The sequence below is a fragment of the Protopterus annectens genome, chromosome 14.part0, assembly GCF_019279795.1.
Source record: "Protopterus annectens isolate FY-2018-M chromosome 14.part0, PAN1.0, whole genome shotgun sequence".
Lineage (NCBI taxonomy): Eukaryota > Metazoa > Chordata > Ceratodontiformes > Protopteridae > Protopterus > Protopterus annectens.
In genome coordinates, this window is record NC_056748.1 from 428,572,547 (window position 1) to 428,599,369 (window position 26,823).

Sequence of the window (26,823 nt, forward strand, 5' to 3'; positions counted from 1 at the left end):
CTAACATCCCTCACTCCTCAGAAAATATTGCTACCTCATTCAACACACACTTCACACAAACCATACTATCACTAGCTAAACAACACAACCCCCCTCCCCTCCAACCCACACCTTCAACTTCTAATCTCCCCACTGCCTTCTCTTTTTCTCCTGTACCTACCTCCAACATAAAAAAACTCTTAACTAAACTTAAACCCACCAAATCAGCAGCAGACAACCTCCCAAGTGAATACCTGCAAATTGCAGCTGATGCTCTGGCCTACCCAGTATCCATCTTGATTAACCGATCTCTGTCAGAAAGTTATGTTCCCACACTATGGAATGTATCACATATAATTCCCCTCCACAAAGGCGGACCCTCCACAGAACTAACCAATTACCGCCCTATAGCTATTCTCTCTCCACTCTCAAAAATACTAGAGAGATGCATACACTCTCACACTCTCAGGTCTCAGACTACCTCCTTACTAACAACCTCCTTTCCAATACTCAGCATGGTTTCTGACCAAACCATAGCACCACCACTGCCTTACTCTCCTTGACTAACACTATCCTTCAGCATAAAAACAATGGCTCTCTCTCTCCTCTCCTACTTTCCTAGACTTATCTAAAGCATTTGACATGGTCCCACACAAACAACTTATCTCTGTCCTCAATAACCTATCCTTCTCACAATCAGTCACCAACTGGTTTCAGAGTTACCTGTCTGGCCGCCAACAATCCGTTGTATGGCAGAATGACATATCTCCCCAACTACTTGTCTCCATAGGGGTTCCCCAAGGATTCATCCTTGGACCCCTACTCTTCTTTGTTTTCACAAATAATCTAGCCTCTGCCACCACACATGGTATACTCATACAGTACTCAGATGACTTGACCATCATCTGCTCAGCCCAGTCCCTACCCAAACTGCAAAAAGTCACACAGGAAGCCTTTTCCTCTGTTGAAACTTGGTTATCCGATGCCCAATTAATACTCAACCCAAACAAAACTAAACTACTCATCTTCCAAACCACCAAACATACTCAAAACAACTCTCACTTTAACGTCACAGCAAAAGACAACACCACTATATACCCAACTGAACACACCAAATTGCTAGGAGTGGAAATAGACAATAAACTAAAATTCGACATTCACATATCCATGACCATTAAAAAGTCCACAAAAAACTAGGACCGTTATCCAGAAATAAGCATCTTCTCACCAAAGCAGCAAAGATTTCAGTAGCAAATTCCCACCTTATCTCCACCCCACTTTATGCCTCTCCAATATATACCAACCTAAGGCAATGCGATCTAAACAAGCTAGAGACCTGCTACAACAAATTTGCCAAATTCGCCACAGGGGCATCCTACTATAGTCACCACTGTCTCTCACTTGCTGAACTGGGCTGGCTTGAACTCCCTCACCTCCTTCAATGGTATCAACTCTCACTTGCCCAGAAACTAATAAACCATCCACTAAATGTCCCATCCCTCCAGAATCTACTCCAACCCCATCGCACCACCAGACCACTAAGATCCAGCAAAAAAAATCACTTGCAGATCACTAAAGCCAATAACTCTGCTGGTGAAGCACTATTCTCTTGCACCATAGCCAAATTATGGAACTCCCTCCCACCCACAAGTACCTCCGTACCATCATGCACCCACTTCAAAACTTTACTAAAAGCGCACCTAAAAACATGCTGGCTATGCCCTTGCAACTCCCACTCTAATATCACCCACCCCATCCAACCACTACCTTTCTTTCCACTCCACTAACTACCTTGATTATAGCAAGCTCAGATGCTCATAAGCCTAGTACTTATACAGCAGGAACTTCTTATTTTAACATTTGTTAATGTCTGTTATGTACTTCACAGATAAAGATTCCAGTTGTCTACTGATGTACTATGTTCTTCATCTGTAAATATGTTGTAAGTAATTGCTATGTAAATTGTTAATCGCTATGTAATCCAATGTAACTACTGTCTGTTTATTTTAACTGTGGAGCTTTTCTCCCCGGGCCTCTGCTGAAAATGGACCTACGTCCAGTCGGACACTCCCGGTCAACAAATATCAATAAATAAATAAATAAATAAATATGGACCAAAGCACAGACATGGGAAATGACAAACTGTTAGTCATCCTTGTTGGTTACCTTGATTAAAAGGCAAGCAAAAATGTGTTAAGGTTCCTTCATATGCCAGAATGTGCGTCAGGAACTGGACAAGCAATGTTTGATTCTTTAATGTCCACTCTGACAAAATTTAACATTCCAGTTTCCAACATTGTGGGCTTTTCTTCAGACAGTGCTGCCTCAATGATTGGAAAACACAATTCTGTGCTGTCTTGTTTAAAGGAGGTGAAGCCCACAATTATAAACATGGGGTGTCTCTGCCACTTGGCAGATCTCTGCAGTAAGGCTGCTGTAAAAGCACTACATTCACCAGTTGAAGAACTTATATCAGATGTGTACTGCCATTTCAGTTCTAGTGCACAAAGACAAAAGCTGCAGGAATTTGCTTTGTTCACAGATACTGACCCCCTCAAGATCATTAGACATGCACCTACTAGATGGCTCAGTCTTGGTAAGGTTATTAACAGAACCCTGGACATGTGGCCAGCTCTAAATTCATATTTTCTGTCTGCAGAGCCAAGGTCTGCTAAGATTGACTTAATTTCTAAAAACCTGCAGAGTCATGAAGTGCATATGATTTTTGTTCCTTAAGTATGCACTGGAACCCTTATTGGAGTTCAACACACAGCTTCAGAGCAGAGAAAATCAGCTACTGACACTGCATACCACTGTGCATAAACTTCTGCAGCAGTACACTGGCAGAGTCCTCAGACCTGCAGCTGTTGTCAGACTAATCAAACACAGTGATGTGTCAGTGTTGACTGAAAGTAGCTGTGTTCTACCAAATGGTGAACTGCTGATTGGTATGAAGTCAAGCAGTACATGAACAGCCATGAGGAGGATATTGCCGGCACAGTCATTGAATTTAACTTTTACAAAAAAGTTGCAGCTTTTTATGCTGCAATGCTGCAGAAAATGCTGAAAAAGTTTCCCATGTAGGATCACTTACTGAAAGATGCTGCATTACTTATTAATCCAGCCCAAAAATTGGACATTTCTTCAGGACTTGTCAAATGTTGGCTTCCGTCTGGGTGTATGTGAAAATGATGTTGAGGCTGAACAACTAATCGATGAGTTCACCCAATATCAGATCGAGGACATGGGGAATCTGACAGGCCCAGTAGATGGGCACCACTCGTGTGTCACAGTACTGGGCACACACCTTTGCACTGAAGGGAAACTGCCACTCTTTAAGCAGCTGATGATGAGTCTACTTTGCCTGCCACACTCTAATGCACAAGCGGAAAGAGCATTTAGTATGGTGCGGAAAGTGAAAACTGAACAGTCTCTGAGTGTAAAAACACTGAACTCTTTGTTGGCAGTCAAAATGATTGAAGAACTGGATGTCTGTGATATTAAGCTGCCACAACATGTTTTAGAGGCTGCCAAGAAAGCCACAGCAGCATACAATAAGTCTACATCTGACGTATGATAGGATGCTGTTTAACTTGGTCTAAACTTTGTGTGAATTGCAGTATGTCTTTAGAAAATTTAGTAAATGTGATTTTTATTGTTGTAAAGTGCTGTTTCATTTACTTATGGTGTGGTTATGATATTGCAGATTATCAAATAAAGGTTTTTGGATTTGAGAAGTGTGTGTTATTGAATTTTATAGTTCTACCATGCTCCATGGCGAAGGCACGTTTCGCGCAGTGCGAAAATGGGGTGTTCCGCATTTTGACCATTTGTCACACATTGTTAGGGTCTGTGTTCCACATTGGCCTCTTAAGAGGTTGAGACCTATGGTCACCCTTGTTGAAGGATACCTGCAACAACTTGCTCACCAGTCCACATGCTGTCAAAGGCAGATGGAAGGAGCACTTCAGCAGCTTCTGAATGAAGAAATCCCCACAGAAATTGTACTGCCCCAGATACAGCCTGTGATGAAAGAAGAGGAGGAGCCCACCCTAGAAGAAGTAAAAACATCACTAAGGAAAATGAAGTGAAGGAAAGCAGCAGGTTCAGATAAAGTCACAGCAGATATGATCAAGATGTTAAGTGAGATAAGGGAAATATGGCTGCTGAAGGTACTCATAGCAAGGTGTGTCCCAGATGACTAGAGAACAAGTATACTAGTGCCATGTACAAAAACAAAGGGGTCATCAACAGGTGTGGGCAGTACAGAAGTATGAAATTTCTGTGCGACTGATAAACAAATGCACAGAATAATAGAAAGTAAGATGGGGCATGAGCAGTTCTGATTCAGATCAGGATGCAACATAACTGACCCGATGTTTGCTGTAGTTGATAAAGACGCTAGAGATGAGGAAGAAGTCCAACTGGCCATTCCTAGATTTGGAGAAAGCATATGACAAGGTCCCAGGAAAGCTGATTTTGACAGTCCCGCACTGATAAGTCCCAGAAACGTTGGTAGAATTAGTGCAGGTTGTATATAAGTACCCAGTGACTCAAATATGCACAGTGTTCAGTCTCTCAGAGGGTTTCCCATTGGGATTGAGTTTGCATAAAGGTTCAGCTGTGAGCCCACTGCTGATCATACTGGTGATGGATTACATTAGCAAACAGGTTAGAGGGGACAGATCAACAAAGTTCCTATATGTAGATAATTTGGCACTACAAGCAGACTCTGAGCAAGAACTTCAGCAAAGGAAAAAAAAGAAGTTTTGTATTCACCATAACGTTCCATGTGTGTTGTCCATCTCGTGCTTTATTCTCACTGATGGATCGGATCCGATCTGTCTCTGCCATTAGATAAGCTTGAGGTTCTCTGCTAAGCTCATGGACATTTTCCCTACCCATAATGCAACTCTCCTAGTACCTCAGATCTTGTTTGCTCTCTAGCAGTTACCAGGAGATAATATCTCAAAATTGTCTTGTATAAGAATACTATAAATCATATTTATTCAGAGGCTATAGAGTTCTATAAAGATCCATTTAGAGTTACTCAGTCATCCCAGGAGTGGGTATAGTGGATGGATTGTGAGACTAAAGGAGGAGATGGACAACACAGATGGAACGTTATGGTGAGTACATAACGTCTTTATGTGATGTTGTCAATCTCATCTTTATTCTCACTGATGGGACCGCGTCCCTAGCTACCTAATTCTTGGATGGCTCATGGGAGAATATTCCTCAGAACCATAGAACCAAAGGATGCTGTCCAAAGGTAATTTGGCTTGGAAAGCTGCTGAAGTGGCTATTGACCTGGTAAAATGGGCTTTGATAGGATTAGGGATCATCTTGTCATTGGAATTATATATGAAAGATGTACATTGTGAAAGCCAATTGGATAGTGTTACCTTAGAAACTGGTTGGCCCTTCCCCGATGTCCGAATAAGAGAGAGAGTTGATATGACTTTCTAAATTGCGATGTCCTGTGCAAATAGAAATGCAACTGTTTATGAAAATCCAGAAGGTGCAGAGTGTACTCTCCCTTGTTTTGTAAATTTGGAAAGAACACTGGTTAGACTGAGGTTATTTTCCGAAATCACTTTAGGTAAAAAGGAGGGGTTAGTTCGTAAAGAGACTCTCTCCTTATGAAAGATTATGTATGGAGGCTTGGAGGATAAGGCCCGTAACTCTGAAAGTCTCCTTGCTGAAGTAATAGCCACCAGAAGGAGCATTTTCCATGAGAGGCATTTCAAATGGCATGTAGCAGAAGGTTAAAATGTAGGGAAGATGATCTTTGACAATACAAAATTCAAGCCCCAAGGTAGAATAGGGTTCCTGTATGGAGGGCAAATTCAAATAGTTCCCTTGAGGAATGCTTTACAAAGTTTATTTGAAATTATAGCATAACCATTATCTCCTATATGAAAATTTGAGATTGCTGCTAACTGAACCCTAGTAGTAGCTGCAATGTTTCACTCATTGAATAACTTGCCTAAGAATTCTAAGATAGAATGTAAAGGTGCTGTGAATGGATCTGTCTGATTAAGACTGGACCAGGCCATAAGTCTTTGGCATTTGCTTTTGTACAGTTTTCTAGTAGAATTTTTGTGGGAAGATAGCAAAATGTGTTTAACTGGAGAAGAAAGTAGAGGAAACCTGGTCATCATGGGAAGTTGAGCAGCCAAGCTGTCAGTTTGAGATTGTCTAGACTGGGATGAACCCTTCCTGACAGATGAGTCAGTAGATCTGGACCTGGGTCCAGGAGCCATGGCCCCTCCCACACGTGAGCCGAATAAAGGGGAACCATACCTGTTGTGAACAATAGGGAGCAATTAGAATTCTTGTGGTCTCCAGTGAGTTTGCTTTCTGTAGCACTTTGGGGATAAGAGGTATTGGTGGGAAAGCATCGTGAACAAGTGCATTCCTTGGTGACTCCCCTGTTGGAGGGATCAGGGCAAAGTAGTTGCATTTGGCATTGATGAGTGATGCAGAGAGATTGCAGCAAGGCTGAGCCCATTCCCAGAAGATCTATTTCACAACTTTCTGACTGAGGGACCACTCATGCGGCCAGACAATAGCTCTGCTCAGTTGGTCTGCAATCACATTGGATTTCCTCGGAATGTGCATTGCTGTGAGAAAGCAGTTGGAGGCCTCTGTCCTTCACCAGACCCTCAGAACTCCTCGACATAAAGGATATCTGGTTCCCCCTTGTTTATGTACCAGACCACAGACATGTTGTCTGACTGAAGTGCTGTTGCACCTAGAGGGATGGAGTCCTAAAATGCTGCAATGCCAAGAGCACTGCCCTCATCTCTTGAACATTTATGTGCAAATAGGCCTCTTGTTCTTGCCAAGTGCCTTAGACTGTTTTTCCCAGATAATGCCCCCCCCCCCCATCCTATCTGTGATGCATCTGTGGTCACTGTAGCTTGAGGCTAAGGAGGAACAAAGTGGTGCCCATGAGAGACCAGGGGAGAGTTGAGCCACCATTGAAGGTCTGATTTGCATGAGTCTGTTGTTATAATCTTGTTTGACATTGGAAGACCCGAAACAACTATTGTGTCAAAAGTAGCCACTGGAGGATTCTTATGTTATACCGAGCCAGTGGTATTAGAACAACATAAGCTGCCATTTTGCCTAGCACCTGTAGAACTAGCTTGGCAGAAGCTTGTTTCTTCCTGATCAGCATCCCTACATAATGTCAAAGGTTGTGTACCCTTTCTTGGGGAAGTTTTGCTTATGTAGTTGTTGTGTTTATCTGTCCTCCTATGAATACCAAGGATTGACATGGCTCTAGAGCAGATTTTTCATAATTTATGGTAATTCCAAGGGAGGAACAAAGTTATAGGGTGTAGTCCCTCATTTGCTGAAGAAGATGCCTGGTCAGGTTGGTGATGAGCCAGTCGTCCAGATTTGGAAACGCGTGGAATCATTTGCATCTCAAATGAGCTACCACTACTGCAATACATTTGGTGAACACTCTGGGAGCTGTAGTGAGACCAAAGGGTAGATCTCGAAATTGGAAGTGACTGGCTCTTGGCCAAAAGTGCAAGAACCTTCTGGATCACCTGTTCATTAGAATATGGTAGTATGCATCCTGAAGGTCTATGGAGCACGTCCAACTGTCTTTTTCCAGGAATAGAAGTATCGACTGCAGTGTTACCATCTGGAACTTGGATTTCTGAATGTATTTGTTCAGATTGCCGAGATCCAGAATGGGTCTCCAGTCCCCTGTTTTCTTTGGCACTAAAATGAATCTTGAGTAAGTTCTGGGTCCTCTCTGGTCTGTGGGGACTTCTTGGATGACTCTCTTTTTTAGCAACTTTTTTAATTTCTAAGGTTACATGTTCCTTCTGAGTGGGGGGAATGTCTGGAACTGGTGTGTTTACAGGAGCAGGATAGATGCATCTATATGTCGGTCATGATGTTTTGCCAGGTATTTTGGTGCAAAGACAGTCACCTCCCCGACTGCCTCCAGAGCTGAGTAATCGAGCAGTCCTTCATGAGCACTGAAAGGGCTCCCCCAAAGAAAGATTCTCTGCAGCCCTGATTATGCAGTCCTCCTCTGCTGCGAGGACGGTGTCTGCCATTATTATTCCCTCCTCTATCCCTGGGGGAACTTTCACCCTGTTTGTCATGGAAAGACCTTTGGGATTTTGTGAACCACATCTTCCACTGCCCCTCTAACCCTTAGGAAAAGGTCTGGTGGGTGTGGAAAACCCCACTCCAGTGGTAGACTAGGTCTTGCCTTCCTGTTCACACCTGGTGAGCGTTTTTTTACTTTTGGCCCAAAAAGAGAAGAGCCATCAAAAGGGGAGTTAACAAAGGTAGACTTGAAGGGCTCTGCGAAGTCGCATAGGTGCCTGCAAGCCTGTCTCCAAAGAGTAATACCAGAACGTGCAGCCCTATTCATTCCATCTGCTGGATACGATATGAGCCTCATGCAAGAGTTTAGAACCAAACTGAGGGTGGCAAGCTGAGCATTAACTTTGTCTGCTATTGCATCAGCTACAGCTCCTTGGAGGGAGTCTGTGAGTTCCTTTAACAGGTCTCTCTGCAGCCTGGTAAAATGGGTAAGGTAGTTCAGAGACCGAAAGGCAAAGGTCCCTGATAAAAACACACACTTCCCATATCTATCCATAGTCCTAGATTCCTTATTAGGAGGATGGATAGAGGAGCTGGTCTTGGATGGCTCCTTTTTAGTGGCCACCGCCACGACCATGGCATCAACTGCAACACATTTAGTTAGAAAGGCCTTATCCTTTGGAGCAGTAATGTATTTGTTTGACCTTCTAGGAGTGGGCTGTATGGAATCTGGGGTGTCTCAGGCCTTCTGAGAGATTACTTCCATAAGCTTGTCGGAAGGAGGGGAAACACCCACGAGGTAGAAAGGCGAGACCCAAAGGTCTTTCAGGTACACTGACTCCTCAGCAGAAGGAAGTGTGGACTGCCAATTACCCCTCTGTTTCAAAAATTCAATGATTTTTCCAAAGGTGACCTCTTCAGGAGGTGACCATAGGAACCCTTCTGCATCATCGAGGTCAATATCTGAAGTGATAGACTCTTCCAGGGAGTCAAGATGCTTCCTCTTGCAGGTCCTTTTCCTGGGGACCTCCTCAGTGTGGGGTACTCTGGGAAGGTTTCTGAAGGGGGGGGGGTCCCTTGCTGGACATCCTGAGGCCTTGGGTCTCTGCGATCCTGTGGCAGGGTTACATGAGAGGATAACCACAAATGACTAGAACTGCGAGGAAGATCCAATAAAGTTTGTCTTTGACTGGGATGGAGTCAAAACCCTCCTCATAACCTGGAAGGCCAAATGTCCCCACTCAGAGGACTCTCCCGATCCAACAAGGAGGTTGTCGGAGCTGAAGGCCTCTGCGACGCCAGGGACAGAAGCTCTGAGGCCAAGGTAGGAGCTGAACTCTCCCGCACCGAAGCCCCCAGAGACAGGGTTGGATCCGGAGAGATCCAAACTAACTCCAAGGATCCGACTGGTAAGTGTTTGCTCATAGAGGTGTCCTGCTCCGACTGGAGGGAAACACTGTGGGTAGAAACCATCCCCAAGGAAACCGAGGGTCCTGGGGCCGATACAGACACAATTTAGAGATCAGAATCTTCGGCTCTGAAACCATGGGATGGATCGAAGGAAGAACAAGTACTGTAGTAGAGGGCCGTGTCTGGGCCTATTCCTTTGGGCTCGGATCCAGTAAAAGTTTAGCTAGTGCTGGGGTCTTTAGCAACTTCTGCACAACCCTGTCCACGTCTTCATCAAAGAGGCTCCTGGTAGACAGAGTAGACAATGTTGGAGGTCTAGACTTTGAAAATAGAGGAGAAGGGAGCCGTGATGTTAGTGGTTCCAGGGAGCATGAATAGCTCCAGTGTGAAATTTCTTTAGGCACCGAAGACGTCTGAGCCAAGGGTTCAGATGGCTCTGTGACTGTCTTGGATCCAGCAGATACTGTCTTCTCCGATGGTTCTGATGGATGGAGCAGTCGAGAAGATTTGTGACTCTGCTCCGAAGTGGATTTTGGATCCGAAGATGACCGTTTCAGGGATTTTCGAGAGCTTTTGGAGGACTTTGGAGAAATTGCCTGTGAGAAGGTTTTTTTTTAGTAAACCCTTCAATATCAATTTATTGTTGCGCTCCATAAGCGCTTGTTGATTAAAGCCATGACAAATGGTACAGGTGTCCTGAAGGTTAAGAGGCCCCATGCAGTACACACACAAGATGTGTGAATCGCTAAGAAGAATCTTCTTCCGGCATTTCTTGCATTTTTTTAAATCCTAGAGGTTTTCCTCATAGCAAAGGAAAACTGCAATAAGGAAAAATACAGTAATGGAAAGTACAGTAAAGAAAGATTGTAATAATTAAAGCACGCACAGACAACAAACACACCAATGGGGAGAATATATATATATATATATATATATATATTTTTTTTTTTTTTTTTTTTTTTACTTAAATCGTCCTGTAAAATGGATGATAGGGAGAGAGAGGATCAGGGAAATAAAGTCCTCTAACTTAAGCAGACTAAAATGGGTGAGAAGAGGGGTAAGGGACACTAAAGCCATATATTTTAATTAAGGAAAATGAGAACTATCAACTACAAACACAGGTTAATACAGAAAAGAGAGAAAGATGAATAAAAATTGAAAGCACTTAGCCCAGAGCAAGAGTTCGTAATCTCTTTGCTGTGCGGCAAAAGAAATTTGTGGTAGTAGGAGAGTTGCATTTTGGGTAGGGGAAAATGCCCACTAGCTTAGATGAACACCTCGAACTTATATAATGGCTGAGACAGATCCAACCCATCTGTGAGAAGAAAGACTAGATTGACAACATCATATAAATAGTTTCAGCACAGGATAGGGGAATGGAATGCAAAACTGAAGGCACATGGGATGAAACTAAGTACATCTAAGATAGTTGTAATGGCGGCAAATGGGGAAATCAGAAGAAGCTAAGTATTGAGATAGAAGGGAAATAGTAGAACAGGTGTCTTAACAGCTTTAGCTATCTGGGAAGGATGGCAGGGAAGGGGAGTTGGAATGAAGAGGTCAGAACTAGAATCATTGAGGCTGCAGCCAGCTGGCGTACAGTGTCAGGGGTAGTGTATGACAGAATGTCAAAGAAGCTGAAAGTAAGGTGTACAAAGCAGTGTAGTAACCAGTACTACTGTATGCAACTGAAACCTTTGCAGTAATGGCAGAGCAGTTGAGGACGCTAGAGGTTATAGAGATGAAGTGCTTGAGATGGGTGGTAGGATGCACACTGTGGGACTGATGAAGTGATGAGGACATCAAAGCAGAAGCCAAAGTAGCTCCATTTACAAAGAAGGTCAGAGAGAGTACAGATTACAGTGGTTCGGTCACGTGCAGAAAAGCAGAAGACAGTTTGATTTTTGACAGGCAAGAAGAGACTAAGACATCCAGCAAAGAGATGGATGGATTATGTAAGAGAAGAATTGCAGCAGTCAGGCATGTCAAAGAAAGTAGGAGAGAGGAATTGAATCAAGAGAGATGGCGACAGTTGGCATGACAGCCCAATCCCATGCAGAAACTGGAGGGGAAAAAGGGGGTTGATGATGATGGAGTGCTCATTGTTAGGCCTTGCCAAGCCAGTCATATCAGGATGAATTTATGAATACCTGCAAGTTGTCATGCACCTTTTTAAGGGCAGACAGTAAGTCACATTGTTTAGCTTGGAGAAAAAGTTTGTTGCAGAGAAGGGGTAGCTGCTGCATGATGGCTGTATCCCCCCATCTTGTCTTAGTTATTTGCTGGAGTAGATTTAGAACTCTGGTCCCAATGCTAGCTAGACATCTTTGATTTATGGAGGTATAAGAGTTCTTGAACTACTGTATCCCTTACAGCTGTATAAGCAAGGCACAGATCACTCCTAAGGAGTCTATACAATACCGCATATATGTACATATGTATGTGTATGTGTGTGTGTGTGTGTGTATATATATATATATATATATATATATATATATATATATATATATATATATATAGGTGTGTGTGTGTGTGTGTGTGTATACATAGAGAGAGAGCACCTCCAGTCTTTCTTGATTGTCAAGTCTTTTAAGTTGCAAACCTCTCTGGTCTTTCCAATTGCTTGTTGTGTTTAGGAAAGTACATCCCAAGGTGGCATAATAGTGTAGGATTCATCTAAACATTGTGGAGTGTAAGGAGGTGAGGACTTCTTTGATCTAGACAAAATACCATTTGCTATGCTCTGTGCAAGGTAAAAGCATTTCCTAACAACTATTGCAACGTGATGGTCAAACATGAGGGAGCTATCTGTCCGTGTAGCCTAAGTCTTGACACTACCTTTTCATTTTGAAGTGGTGTATTATCTATACTGTAAGTTGGAGCTAAGAGATGTTTACTAAATGCTACAATACTGCACTTTTTGACATTGAGTTTGAACCCATTTTTTACAGCTGTACGCTCCTGTTGGAGTGCTTCTATGTTAGGGAGAGACTTGATGACTCCCAGCTTACAGGCATCTGTGATCTTTATTTGATATATGGAAAGTTGAAAAGTAGCTATGACATAGCACAGGCCACATCACAGATCCCTGACAAACTCCCTGGTCACCTTCATGGTCTTGGGAACCACACCCCCCATTACTCACAAATGCTTGTTTTGATATTCAGTATATGCTTTATTGAAGAACAGCACTGCATTGCTTTCAATATTGGTGTGTGTCAGTTCTCACATCCCCCTTGAAGGGGAGGGCATATTAATTCCCCTTAAATTTTTTAAGCAAGTCTGAGGTCATGAAATGACAGAAAAAAGTTATGAAACCTAATTTCCCGACATTCTGTTCCATCATTCGTTTCTTCTGTTGCTATTTTCAGTGTTCTGGTTGTTGATCAGATGGCCAAACACATTATAACATTACTGGTCTTACCTAAATGCATTCTTGTCTGGTGTTCATATATGATTCCACCTATTAGCATAGACAGGATTAGTCTACTTGCTGATGGCACAGAAATTCAGACAACAGTACCTTAAATGCTAGAAGTCTGAATCTCAAAATGCACTCACTCGAGGCATTCCTTAAAATGGAGAACATCGATGTCTGTGCAGTGACCGAGACCTGGTTCAAGGCTCCAGAGAGCACTCCTGCACTACCGAGCTATAACTCGTACCACACATTTTGGCCATGTAACCTGGACTAGAACAGCACAGAGGCATGTCCGTATTCATTAAGGATATCCATACCTCCAGGCTAGATGTTCTTCGTGTTTCACTGTTGCAGTCATTACACTTGGGCTATCCTGCTGGCAGGCTGCCCTCAGTCAGCCTGAATTCCAAAGTCTAGGTCCGGCGTCGATTGCTGTCGCCTCTTCCCTGACGTCAGTGCGCCAGGGTATAAAAGATGCAGCCGACGCCATTTTCTTCAGTCCTTCTTGCCTCGCGGTGCCCGAAGCAGAAGCAGTTTGCAAGTGCCGGTCGGCCGACTCCTGAGATTTTCGTGTTCGAATTTCAGATCCGAAGTCTTCATTAAAAGCTAAGTACCCCGTTGGGGAAACTTTTTTTTCTTGCTCCAGACCGATGTCAGAAAAATTTAATAATTGTATTTCTTGTGGGAAGCAAATACCTCATAAGGACTTTCATTCTTACTGTATTGCTTGCCTACGCCCTGACCACGATGTTTGCTAGTTGTGGGTTTTGTGCTAGATTTAACCAACACACTATTAAGCGTCGGTACGATTTTGCATTGCACTATTTTGGCAGAAGATTTAATTATACGATGTCGTCGGATAGCCATCCAACTATCGGAATTCACAAGAAACGCAAAGAAAAAGAAAAGGACAGGCATCCGAGGTCCAAAACCGATGAGGCTTCTTCTAAGCCAGTCGCCTGTTCTCAGTGAGGCGCCTTCGCAGCCCCTGATGCCCACGACTTTAGATGCGCAGGCCACTACCGACTCCCACGTGGAGTTGACTAGGCTGCTGGAAGCTCAAGGTATTGGACCTTCGGAGACTATTCCCTCAGATGGGTCCGGAGCCTCTGAACAGGCATCGGCTTCTGAGGGTGTTTTCAGACTTAGTCAATTATACATCAAACCAACTTCAGCTTCAAAGGCAAAGACTAATGCACCTTTAAAGACAAAGAAACAAGTACAACAGCCTCATGGACAGGCCTCCATGCCCAAGAAACAGATGCTCAAAATGGCCGGAGACTTAATTACTTTGATCAGGGGTTCCCATCCCCCACCTGATAAAAGGCCTAGGCAAGAGACAGAATATGAATTTTCAGATCAGGTTTCCATTTCATCTGATTCCTCTGCTGATCAGGAATACTCTCTTCCTCCCTATTGAGGATTCTGATGCTGAAGAATCTATCCCTTCAGCCTCTCCTCCTGAGGATTATTCTTTTGGGGAAACCTTGCATACCATGAGGGAGCATTTCCACTGGGAGAGCCAAGATTTTTCAGAATCTAAGAAAAGGCTTAGCGACGTCCTTTTACTACCACAGCACAGGCCCCTAGCTATTCCACCTGTGTTAGACATTGTAGATGTATTTTCAGAGTCCAGTCTGACCCCTGACTCCTTACCTCCAGCTCCTGTTAAGCCGGACAGGTACTACAGGGTTCCTGACTCTCATAAATTCCTTTTCAAAAACCCTGCTGCTGACCCAGAAACTATCTCTCAGGGTCCCAAAGGGGTCAAACCTTCCACTGCAAAAAACCCTACCCCCTCTGATAGGGATTCTACGGCATTGGACAGATTGGGAAAAAAGATTTGCACTTCTGCTACCTTGGCTTTAAGGGCTTTAAATTGTCAGTTTCATATGCTCAAATATCAGCGATATATTTTGTCATTGCTTAAACAGAAAATGTTGATAAATTCTGAATGTGCAGAAAACAAAGAAATGCAGGATTTATTGCATGCAGCTAAACAAGTTGGAAAGCATACTTTGCAATGTGGTTTTGATTCTTTGGAGGCCTCCTGCAGGGCCGCTGTTACGGGTTCTGTCATCAGGAGGCATGCTTGGTTAAAGGAACAAAATCAGCCTGATCATGTCAAAGCAAAATTATTAGATGCTCCATTACAGCATGATACCTTGTTTGGTGTTAAAGCAGAAGAGGTGTTAAAGAAAATGGAGGACAAAGCTAAATATATGCAAACGGTTAAGGATTTCTTACAGGTACAGCCTCCAAGATTTAGCAGACACTGGCCTACAAAGAATTGGTCCTTTCCAATGTCAGACAGACCACAAAGGGGCAGATACAGATGCCCAAGAGGCAGATCTCAGCCCCAATGTTCGTACAGGTCTAAACAATGGGGTGCTTTTACCTCCAAAAGTGGAGAAGACAAATCACAGCCATACAGGAAACAGTACCAATGACTTCCCCCTGTCTGCACCAAGTACTTATCTTCTGGCAGCCCCTTTAGGGGGAAAACTAGCACTATTTTCTCAAAATTGGCACATAATAACCCAGGACAAATGGGTCCTAGACATAGTGTCACAAGGCTACAGGTTTCACTTCCATACCCTGCCAAGGACAAACGGTTGGCCAGACCTGCCAAAACATCAATGGGCAGAGGCACAAAAGCAAGTCTCATCCCTCATGGACATGAGGGCCTTTCAACAAGTACCAGAGCAAGAGCAGGGCCAAGGATTTTATTCAAGACTGTTCTTGGTACCAAGAAAGGACAAGACCTGGAGGGCCAGTACTGGACCTATCTATTCTAAACACATATCTGGATATATCAAAATTCAAAATGCTGACTCTGCAGCAACTTCTGCCCATGCTGGGCAAGAAGACTTGGCTTGTGACTTTAGACCTAAAAGAGGCATATCTGCATGTCCCAGTCAGACAAACATGCAGAAGATACCTCATATTCAAAGCTGGCTCAATGCACTACCAATTCTCTGCACTGCCCTTTGGCTTATCTACTGCACCCAAGGACTTCACAAAGTGCCTGGCACCAATAATTGCATTTTGCAGACAAAGAGGAATACAAATATATCCTTACTTGGACGACTACCTCATTCAAGCAGAGAACGATGGAATTCTACTACAGCATCTGGCGTTTGTAAAGAGATTTCTAACAGGCCTAGGGTACACCGTCAACGAAAAGAAATCAAAACTAGTACCTTCTCAAGAAATAATATTTCTGGGTGCAAGCTTAAATACAACTGCCCAGATGGCTTATCTCACGCCAGACAAACAAAGACAACTGACTACCTATTTCAACTTGTTGGCAACAAAGGCCCAGTTATCTGCAAAAAAAATTCTGCGGGCTTCATGGCATCATGCATTCTACTAATTCCATATGCGAGACTGCATATGAGGAAACTTCAGTGGTACCTAAAAAGTGTTTAGACTCAACATTGCCACAGCATAGAAACAATATTTACCCCTAATTCCCTGCCTGCAACAGGAGTTTTGATGGTGGGCGAAGGCTTGTCACCACAACAAGGGACAGCCATTCACTTTACCCCCAGCCAGGCAGACATTAACAACGGATGCATCAGATTATGCCTTGGGGGGCCCACATGGCAGGAAGATGTATTCAAGGCACATGGTCCGCAAACCAAATGCATCTACATGTCAATCAAAAAGAGATGCTAGCTGTTCAGAATGCCCTGACAGCCTTCAAGGACCTACTTCATCTGGGACAACTATTGATAAAGACAGACAACACCACGGTCATGTGGTATATAAACAAGTAGGGAGGCACTCATTCTTACCCCCTTTGCAGACTAGCCATGGCTTTGTGGGACACAGCATTGACTTACCAAGTACATTTGCAGGCACAATTCCTGCCAGGAAAGCTAAATACTCTGGCAGACGAACTAAGCAGAAACCGCATGGATCCCCACAAGTGAAAATGGGATCCACAAGTCTTCAGCATGATAACAAGGAAATGGGGATGCCCGGATATAGATCTGTTTGCCTCTCCTCACAACTACTACCTAAAAAGATTCTGCACAAGGACTTATCACAGACAAGCATGGAAAGTGGACGTCCTATCTTTCAGCTGGAAAAGCTTAGCAGTATATGCCTTTCCTCCACTGCCTCTCCTGTCCAAGGTACTCCTAAAGGTCAGACAAGAGAAGCCAAAGATGATACTGATTGCCCCAGACTGGCCCCGCCAGTACTGGTATCCAACCCTAAGGAACTTGTCTCAACGCCCGGCTTGGACCTTGCCTCAAATACCTCATCAACTGTCCCAACAAAACAATCATATCCTGCACAGCCAACTAAAGACCTTAAATCTGGCAACATGGCGGATAATGTAGTCATACAAAACGCGCCTCTCACTAAAGCTGTGATGGATGTCATTTTGGAGGCCAGAAGGCCTAGTACCAGAAAATCTTACGCTGGAAAATGGAAGAGATTCTGTGCTTGGAACCAGGCACAATGAATGGACACAGCTGTACCAAATATTCCTCAGATTTTGCAATACTTAACTGAGATGCTGGACAAAGGCCTATCCTTTTCATCAATTAAAATTCATGCCTCTGCCATTTCGGCTCATTACAATACAGAGCCACCAATTTTTTCTCATCCTTTGTTAAAGCAATACCTCAGAGGAGCCAAAAACCTAAGGCCTCCAAGGAGATCACCAGTACCTGCATAGGACCTCAATTATGTGTCGGAAAAACTCACCCTGCCTCCTTTTGAGCCAGCCGCTACAGCTGATATAAAGTTTTTATCTTGGAAAACAGCTCTGCTCCTAGCACTAACCTCTGCAAGACGAGTCTCAGAGCTACAGGCACTCATGATTGTGGAACCTTTTATCATTTTTTTCCAGACAGGGTTTCTCTGAGGACAAACCTGACATTTATTCCTTGGGTAGTGTCCAGTGTGGCCCTTAACCAAACTGTTCATCTGCCTACTTTTTATCCAAACCCACAGAATAAGGGGGAGATAATTCTGCATTCTTTGGACATACACAGACAGCTAAACTTCTACTCGAACAGAACCAAATCTTTCAGAAAGACAGAGCAACTACTAGTGGCATATGCTGCAGGATCACAAGGAAAGTCCATCTCAAACCAGACTATTTCAAAGTGGATAGGCCACTGCATTCGTTTTGCTATTCTCAACATGGCAAGCCAATGCCTAAGGGCATTAGGCCACATTCAACCAGAGCAGCAGCCACTTCAGCAGCCTTCCTTAGGGGAGTACCAACCAAAGACATTTTAGAGGCTGCTACCTGAGTTCAGTGCATACCTTTACAAAGCACTGTAATTTACCACTCTACTCTAAATCCAGGGCAGGCTTTGCCACTGCAGTTCTGCAGGGCCTCATAGCCGCCCCTAATGCTATTTCGTACCAGCCTCCCAACCATAGCTTTGGGATTCAACCCAAGTGTAATGACTGCAACAGTGAAACACGAAGAACATAGTACAGTAGATGTTTGAGTGTATTCACTGTTGCAGTCCAGGTTACCCACTATCCCCCATATCTTTGCTGGAACTTATCTGCACTTCTCTATTCTATACAACCTATGTGATGTATTTGCTTGTAGGTGAAGGTACAATATATTTTGGTGCATGCATGTTTTATTGGCATATTTTAGCCTACCCTTTTGGGGGCACCTGACATCTGGGGCAAGAAAAACTGAAGAAAATGGCGTCTGCTCCATCTTTTATACCCCCTGGCGCACTGACGTAAGGGAAGAGGCGACGGCAACTGACGCCGGACCTAGACTTTGGAATTCAGGCTGACTGAGGGTAGCCTGCTAGCAGGATATAACCCAAGTGTAATGACTGCAACAGTGACTACACTCAAACATCTACATTTATGGTAAGTGTACACAAATGTACTTTGCTCAGCGTAATGCATCTGAGGTTATCCAAGTGCAACTAACTCTGGGCAAAACTGCAATCCAAATTTTAGCTTGATACAGATCGCCCACCATGTCCCAGGATTCTCACTCCTCTTTTCTTGATATACTGGAAAATATTAGGGTTCAACCAAACACCGTAACAATGGGCGATTTCAACTACCCCACCATTAACTGAGAAAATTACTCATGTACCAACTCCTTCGCTCAACGCTTTCTGAAATTCATAAATTCCAATGCCCTGGATAAACTTGTCCAGACCCCCACCAGGGGCAACAATATCCTAGACCTAGTCATTACCAACATGAGTGACCGGTGTTCCACACATGAAGTCAACTCCTCGTTGGTCTGATCCGACCATAAGGTAATCACCCTAGATATCCACATCCCTCCCCCCACCCCCATTAAGGAAATCATGGTAAAACATTTCTCCAAAGCAAACTTCATGCTTCTTAAGACAGAAGTGGCGAACTTCATGACACCCATACAGATGGACAATACAGTTACAACTGCTGAATCCTCCACAAATGCACTGTATAAGCACTTACACGAGTGCATGGATCGTGCTATCCCAAACAGAGCCAAGATGATATCCTCCAAAAAAAAAAAATAGGAAGCCAATCTGGTGGTCCCCTGCCATAAACAAAACTGTATAACATAAGGAAGAAACTGTTGCAAAAGAGAGTAAAATCCCATGAGTGGAGGAGCTCCCTGGTCAGTAAGAAGGTGAGATCCCTTATAAGATCCTCCAAAGTTAGCGGCGAAAACAAAATCGCCACTGATTCTAAGGACAACCACAAAGCACTCTATACCTATGTCAAGAATCTCAATGGCAACACCCAGATTACAGCACAACGGCACGAAAATTACAGAACCAACTGATATTGCCAACATCCTGGCAGATAGGTTCAGTGCTAACTTTACCCCCCTCTGACCCCCTAAAGTGCCCGTATATATACAGGAAAAATGCAGAGTCCATGTAATCACAACTACGCAGGTAAAAGCTGCACTCTCTAAAGGCAAAAACATAGCATCCAAGGGACCAGACGACATCCCAGGCTGCGTTTTACACGAACTTCAGAATGAAATGGCTCCCCACCTAAGCACCATGTTCAGTCATAGCCTCACATCAGGCTTTGTGCCCACTGAAAGACGCACAGCAACAGTTATCCCATTCCACAAAGGGAGAGCCACCACTGATCCCGGGAACTATCGCCCTATTAGCCTGACGAGTCTGGTCTGCAAGGCCATGGAACGTATCATCATGGAACTCATAAATAAAGATATTGGTAACCTCCAAACTCGTGGACCCCACCCAGTTCGGGTTTGTGAAAGGCAGGTCATGCCTTCTGAACTTGATCGATGACTTTGAGGCAGTCACTAAAGCCGTAGACGAGGGTAAGGTTGTTCACATAGCCTATTCTGACCTTGCCAAGGCTTTCGACACCATCCCCCACTCTGGAATTATAGCTAAACTCACTAAACTAGATAGAAAATCCCTACATCACAAGATGGGTTGCCAACTGGCTCACTGACCGACCCCACACTGTAAAAGTTGCAGACTCCAAATCTGACTTCAAAGCAGTGACAAGTGGAATACCACAGGGTTCAGTCCCGGGACCTCTCATGTTTGGTATCTACTTCTCTGAAGTACAGGCTAACACAGAAGGCCTCTGGCTAATGAAGTTTACAGATGACTGCAAACTAGGAGCCATAGTCGAGTCCCCAAATGATGTGGACATCTTACAGAAGGGCCTCACTGAGATAGATGCCTGGTGTCAGAACCATGGCCTCAAGCTCAGTGCCAAAAAGTGCATTGTCATCCCCTTTGGTAAAAACTCTGTAACCATGAACTGCCACATAGGCAGCAGTCTACTTAACACCGAATGTGCGATAGAGACTTTGGGACCCAGGTGGACAGTAGTCTCTCCTTTGATAATCACATCACCACAGTAGTCAGGAAGGCCTTCTATGTGGCACACCTCATCACAAAAGGGTTCTCATCCAGGAAAAAAAGAGGTCATTGTTCCCCTCTACTCGACACTCATTAGACCCATTATAGAGTGCAGCGCCCCTTTTGGAATGTACCTCGCAAGACATCTGCAGCAGCTGGAAAGGCCACAGAAGTACCTCAAAGAGGACTACTGGCCTCAAACAGATGCCCTACACTGACAGTGTCAAAAAACTCCAGCTTTACTCCGTAGCATATTGCCTACTCTTAGGTGATCTCTGCCTAACATATAAAGCTATGTCAAACTCAAAGCTGTTGGACATGCTACACCTAAAGAAATCCCAATGAGCTACACGCTCTAGGGACCTAAACCTTGCCACCACAACAAACAGGACATGCTGGAGGGATAGATTCCTGTCCCAGAGACTTCACATTCTCTGGAACAAGCTACCCATCTATGTTAAGCAAAGTTCTTCATTAGCATTCTTCAAGAAAAATCTTGAGTGGATGGAAAATAGGAAATACACCCCGGGGATCACTTCTGTGGCTCTGCTCGACAGTGGCACAGGAAAATAACTATCTTGGGTGACGTAAGCCAGGGAACCTTGTTGGCTAGGCTTACTTAGACCCTTGAACCAATAGCCTAGTACCTACCTATGAAATGAAGTGACTGTGTCAAGGAGGGTTTAAGTAAGATGTCATTCTGGACAAGAAGTGCCACATATGAGCTCCAGTGCATAAGTAAGTTCAAAATAATGTACTATATCGAGGTTCAGTCTGAAGTGCAGAGTGGTACTGTTCAGAATTAAAAACTTAGGCATGGCATGTCTTGGATGCTGCGCAGTTTTGAGATGTGTAAAACATAACAATGAATCAGTTAATGTAGCATGAAAATATGGTAACTGTAGTCACCAAAATGCTTGAGTGTTTTGTTGCACTTGGTCACACTAAGAATGCTGCACTATCCTGCCCTAGCAGTGAAGTACTGGTGTGACCACATGAGAGATATTGTGGTTCAGAGGTAGAAGCCCTTCTGTAGCATAACCGTAGATCAGGTAATTGAATTACAAGAGTAGATTAAGGGCCCTGGAAATGCCTTCCTTGGAATAAAGATTTGGAATAAGAATATGGTGTATATCCATGGGATTTTTCAATTTGAATGTGGTGAAACAGGGATAGCTTGAGGCTAAATGGCTGGAGAGAGAGAGAGATGGGGACTGCCTTTGTGCATGATTAGAGTAGTATGAATCCATAAAAAAGGATAAAGGCTGTGTCTGAAGTGAGACTTGCATTGCAGTGGATTTTCTAAGCTATGGATGATCTTATTAATTTTCTTAAGATCCTGCCTGCAATGAAAATGACAGCTCAGATTCCTTTTAGACTAGAAATTCATCTTAAAATCTTGACATTTGGTAGTTTGTGTATTTTCCCAGAATGCTCTTCTAAGGGCAGTCTAGGAGCCCTGCTCAGAGTTCCACAGTAGGTACACAGTAAGCAAATGGAGGTGGAAGGAATGAAACTGTGTGCCCTTGACTACATTATGCAGCTTGTTAGTAGCTCATAGCCATAATCCTCTGTGTATAATTTTGAACAGTTCTGCTAATATTCATAATTATCTTGTTTATCTTGTAAAAAGACATAATAGTGAACAGCATGGTGATTCAGTAGTTAAAATTTCTTTCTAGAGCTGTTGTTGAGTGTACCTGCATGATGTTAACATGTTCCTCTGTTGTCTGCATTGTTTTTACTGAGTACTCCAATTTCTCTCAGCCTTCTAGGAATATGCTGGTTGAAGTAGCTGCTCTTAACTGTCCATATATACACTGCATTTACTCTTGCTTTTGTTTCTTGGGTTATGATCAAAAAGACCAGTTCACTTACCTGGTCATCAAATAAATTTAGTTTAAAAAATCCTACAAAGCAAACATTATGCTAACCTTTGCATTTGATAGACTTTTCTTTCCTAATTGTTATTGCTTCAGAAGTAGTTCTGCTTGTATTATCCTCTTAACATTTGGTAAACGGTATTGGTATGCAAGTTTCTGCGCTACATTGAAATGCTCCCCAAGCATTGTGAAGCTTCTGATTGGCTGTTGAACTTTTTATTAATGCATTCTTAAATTTGTAAGAGTTGCAGAGTGATGTTTGAGGGGGACCATTCTAAGCAAATAAAAACGAAATTAGCAAAATGAATGAATACAAATTTGCACTGCATTTGGACGTTATGTACATACAGTTATATTTTCTATAAAGTTCAAGTTGATCTCATTTAGCCATATAAATGCACTGAACGGTGGTATTTGGTGGCATATAGTTTATAAAACAATGAATAAATTTATATTACTGATTGTACTTTTTAAAATCTGAATATTCTTTCTCATACCTCTCACCTGTATAGATTTTTGCCTCATATTTTTGGTCCTTCTTTCATAAAATTCTGGTTTTTTTTCTGCCAAATAATTGGCACATCATTAAAGATTAAAGTCAGAAAACAATGACAGACATTTGAGTTTCAGACTTCATACCCTTCAGAAAATTCATGCTAACACAAAACTTTTTAGTCTGTCAAGCGTCTAACTTTGTAAGAGCAATGTTTAAAATGTGTCCCTATTTTTGTGCCTTTGTCACCTCATTATTTTTGGCTTTGTCCAGATTTCTTGCACTAAGAGGTTGAGAGTATGTTCTTTCCTACATCACAGAGAGGTGTACTTGCAACTTAATATGGCATTGATGTAAATGGCATCCTTAATTTGTGAATAAAGTTTAGCTTGGGAGGCTTTTTTGGTTGAGAAAGTCAGAAGTGAGGCATCTATCTGCTGTGGTGTAAACAGTGCAGCAGGCGATTTAGACACGTTCAGAGGAAATTTTAAGGGGTGCAAGGTTATATTGATTATGTTTGTCTCTGAATCATATGGCAAAAACAGCACAACTCTCCTGAACTGAGGAGGCCTCACTGCACAGCTTTGAAACTGTCTGTGTAAATTGCCTGTAGTATTTCTTATTATTAATTGTTTATTAATGTTTTTTATGTATGTATGCATTTTATTGTGTTGAGGAAAGTTATGTATTGCAGCCTCTTTGAATTTCCCTTGACCCAAGTTTATATCTAGTTTGAGGTTCATTTGCTTTTTGTAGACTGGTGTTTCTAAAGCAATATGCATTTTTTGTTACAGAAATTCATAACCATGAGCCGTGTTCAAAACTTTTTAGGTAAGCATATTTTTTTTACTTTTAGTTAAGAAAATTGTGCTGTTTTAGATTAGTTTATGTGGCATTTTTTAGCATCTTAATTAAAACTGTGTAAAGACTGCATGCTTTTGTGCTGAGTAGTTGTAATTTTTGGTGAATGCATCACTATGTAGTACCGTGGATTTCATGCATGTCCAAAACATCAAAAACCTCTTTGTAAGCAGGAGAATGAGTACATTTTTATAACTCAAAGAAAAAGTTGTAAATGCCAAGTCATTTTAATGATCCTTCCAGTTGTAACAAGGCTTTTTGCTGCTCAGTAGGTTAGTCCAAGCAGCATGTTATTTTGTGATTGCATTAGAAAAATTTCTTCTGCAAAGGATGGTGTACCATTATGTAGCTATGTGGATTAGTTACTTTCCATGACTTTTGGGATGGGAGCTGATAAGAACATGCAGTCAGTCCCCCTTTTTCTTTTAATAAAAGTTATGCTTATTATTGGAGAGGACTTTATAAATTTGAGTATGTTTTCACCAAGACAGTTGTGCACCTGTCTAATTAAATTTAGAAGGAAAGGAATGACATTGGTTACTTGTTTATTTAAACATCATGCCTTTTTTTCGCAAAATAATAAGTCTAGACTTTTAACTAATATTTTTCACTGAATTATTACATATTTTTTTATTATATTTTAAGTTCTGCATTTTAGCTTCTTGTTTGTAGGCTTTTTTGGCTTGTTTGGTTTATTGGTTTTAATTATCAATTACTGCCTATTATGTAATCTGATTAAGAAGTCTATATAAACTTCCTGTATTTTTTTGTAACTTGTTCTGAAGAAGTCCCTACACCTATCGGAGTGAAAGTGCTTGGCCTTCATTAATAAATTGTGGGGTTTTATTGTTTACTTTTGTGGGAATTTGTTTTGGAATATTTGAGACTTCAAACTTTGCTTTCAGAGTGGGTAGCTGTTAGTTAAACATAGCTAAAGAGAAGCACATCTGAAATGTATTAAATTAATTTAGTATTCCTTATTCTAATGGTATATTTTCCATATTGTATTTATTTTGAATTTTCTCTACAGTATTATAGGTCTTTGCTTTTGCATCTTTTTTTTAGTACATTCACGTTGCATTCTTTATTGCCCACTTAATTTAAGAAACCTGCTTTTGCTACTTATTGAGACTTTGACTGTTCCTCTTGTGTATTAGTTTTGTTACTTTCTTTATTTCACCCATTTTACTTTATCACCCTAGTCTGTGAAAGGCTATTTTATAAAGAGAAAATGTTGCGTCTTCCTTCATTTCTCTCTCTTTTTGTAAAACATCCATTTTTCACATTTGCATTTTTGTTTGGTTTGAACTGTACGTGTCAATCTCTTGAGTATTAAAAATCATAACAGTGGCTTTTAAAAATCATTGCAGGGGTATGAGGGAGCCTAGAGGAAGCAAGCATCACATATATTTCTATAAATTGCACATTTTCTTGCAAGAATTTTAAAATAATGCTGTTTGAGATAACAATGTCCCTAAGAAAGCTTTAAAAGTCAACCTATAGCCTGAGAATGAAAGAGCTTAAAATGCTCAAAGTAGTTGCAAAAGGATCAGTATTAAAATAATTTGATTTGTTTAATCCAGTTGTGTTGCAAGTAGGTCCAAGTCAAAACTGTGTGGGAGCTGTGATCTTACAAGAGAATAGGCCACTTGCTTTTTTGATCGAGTGTGTGTGTCTGTGGGTCTGTCTCTCCGAATTACACAGCAAGGTATTTCTATATCTTCCAACACTTCCCTGGAGCACCGCACCAAGCAAGTCCCTAGGAATAGGAAGTGCAAGAGGAGGCACTTAGATGCTCTTCAGGAGTCAATCGCAGAAGATACTGATTTTGATGAAGGGGAAGGGTCCCCAAGATCACCATCCAAAGATGTCTGTTTTGGAGACATCCTTGAGATCCTTAAGCAGAGGGGTAGTTGGTCCTCTAGCATCCCTTTTCCAGAGGAATTGGTATTCCTGGAGGCTTTTGGGGCTAGCCAGTCTATCTCCTGGGTTACTTCATCCACCGATGAGCTCATTGACTTGATCTCTAGGCAGACGTGGAAGGAGGCTGATACAGTTGAGCCAATCACCAAAAGACCAGATTGGATTCTGGCACCACCTGTAGGAAGGGAGTTTGGAGCAAAGGGGTGCCCATAGATGCTATGGTCGTGGCGGTGGCCACAAGGAAGGAACTTGCTGAGGCAGAGTTCCTCTGTCCATTCCCCTAACAGAGGGAGTCTAGGGTGTTGGACAGATTTGGGAAGCATGTATATGCTTCATTGACTTTTGCAATCAGGTTGCTGAACTACCTGGCACACTTTGAGACTACAGAGAGACTTGATAAAGGAAATTTCAAATTTCCTTTCTGGGGCCACTACTGCTGAGACTTGGGCTTCTCTTGCCTCACATCTGGCTATCTTATAATCTATTTCTAAATTGTCCACGAGGCCTATCACTCATGCAGCTGAAGGAACCTCAAGAGCGGTGGGTTCAGGGATTTCCATCAGGAGGCATGTCTGGATGCGCTTGTGTGATTTTGTGGAGCCCTTCAAATCCTTGCTTGTCAATGCACTCTTTTACAGCTGTTCATTGTGTGGCCTTAAAGTAAGGGACACAGTCTCCAGGTGTGAAAAGATGTAAAGGCTCTCTCTGCAGTGGGCGTATGTTTTTTGACCCCTCAAAGAACCTTCTTGAGGAATCAAAGATGTGGTCAAAAGACGTGGTTCAGAAAGTCTCTGGGTCCTTTCCAAGATCCATGTGGAGATGGTTCCCACAGTGACAGAAGGGGAACTCTAATGGAAGACGCCACCCACACGGCAGAGGAGGTCCACAGAACCAGGGGTCTAGAGATTCCTT

General features: G+C 42.6%; 1 protein-coding gene across 1 annotated transcript in view; it reads left to right on the plus strand.

Annotated features, from left to right (window-relative positions):
- The window catches only part of ABRAXAS2 (abraxas 2, BRISC complex subunit), a gene marked incomplete in the record, with an annotated part of 1,016,818 nt that overhangs the window by 293,416 nt on the left and 696,579 nt on the right, over positions 1–26,823 (plus strand). The window contains 1 exon segment of the mRNA XM_044056200.1: positions 23,922–23,958. Within this exon segment, the coding sequence (XP_043912135.1) occupies positions 23,922–23,958 (37 nt within the window).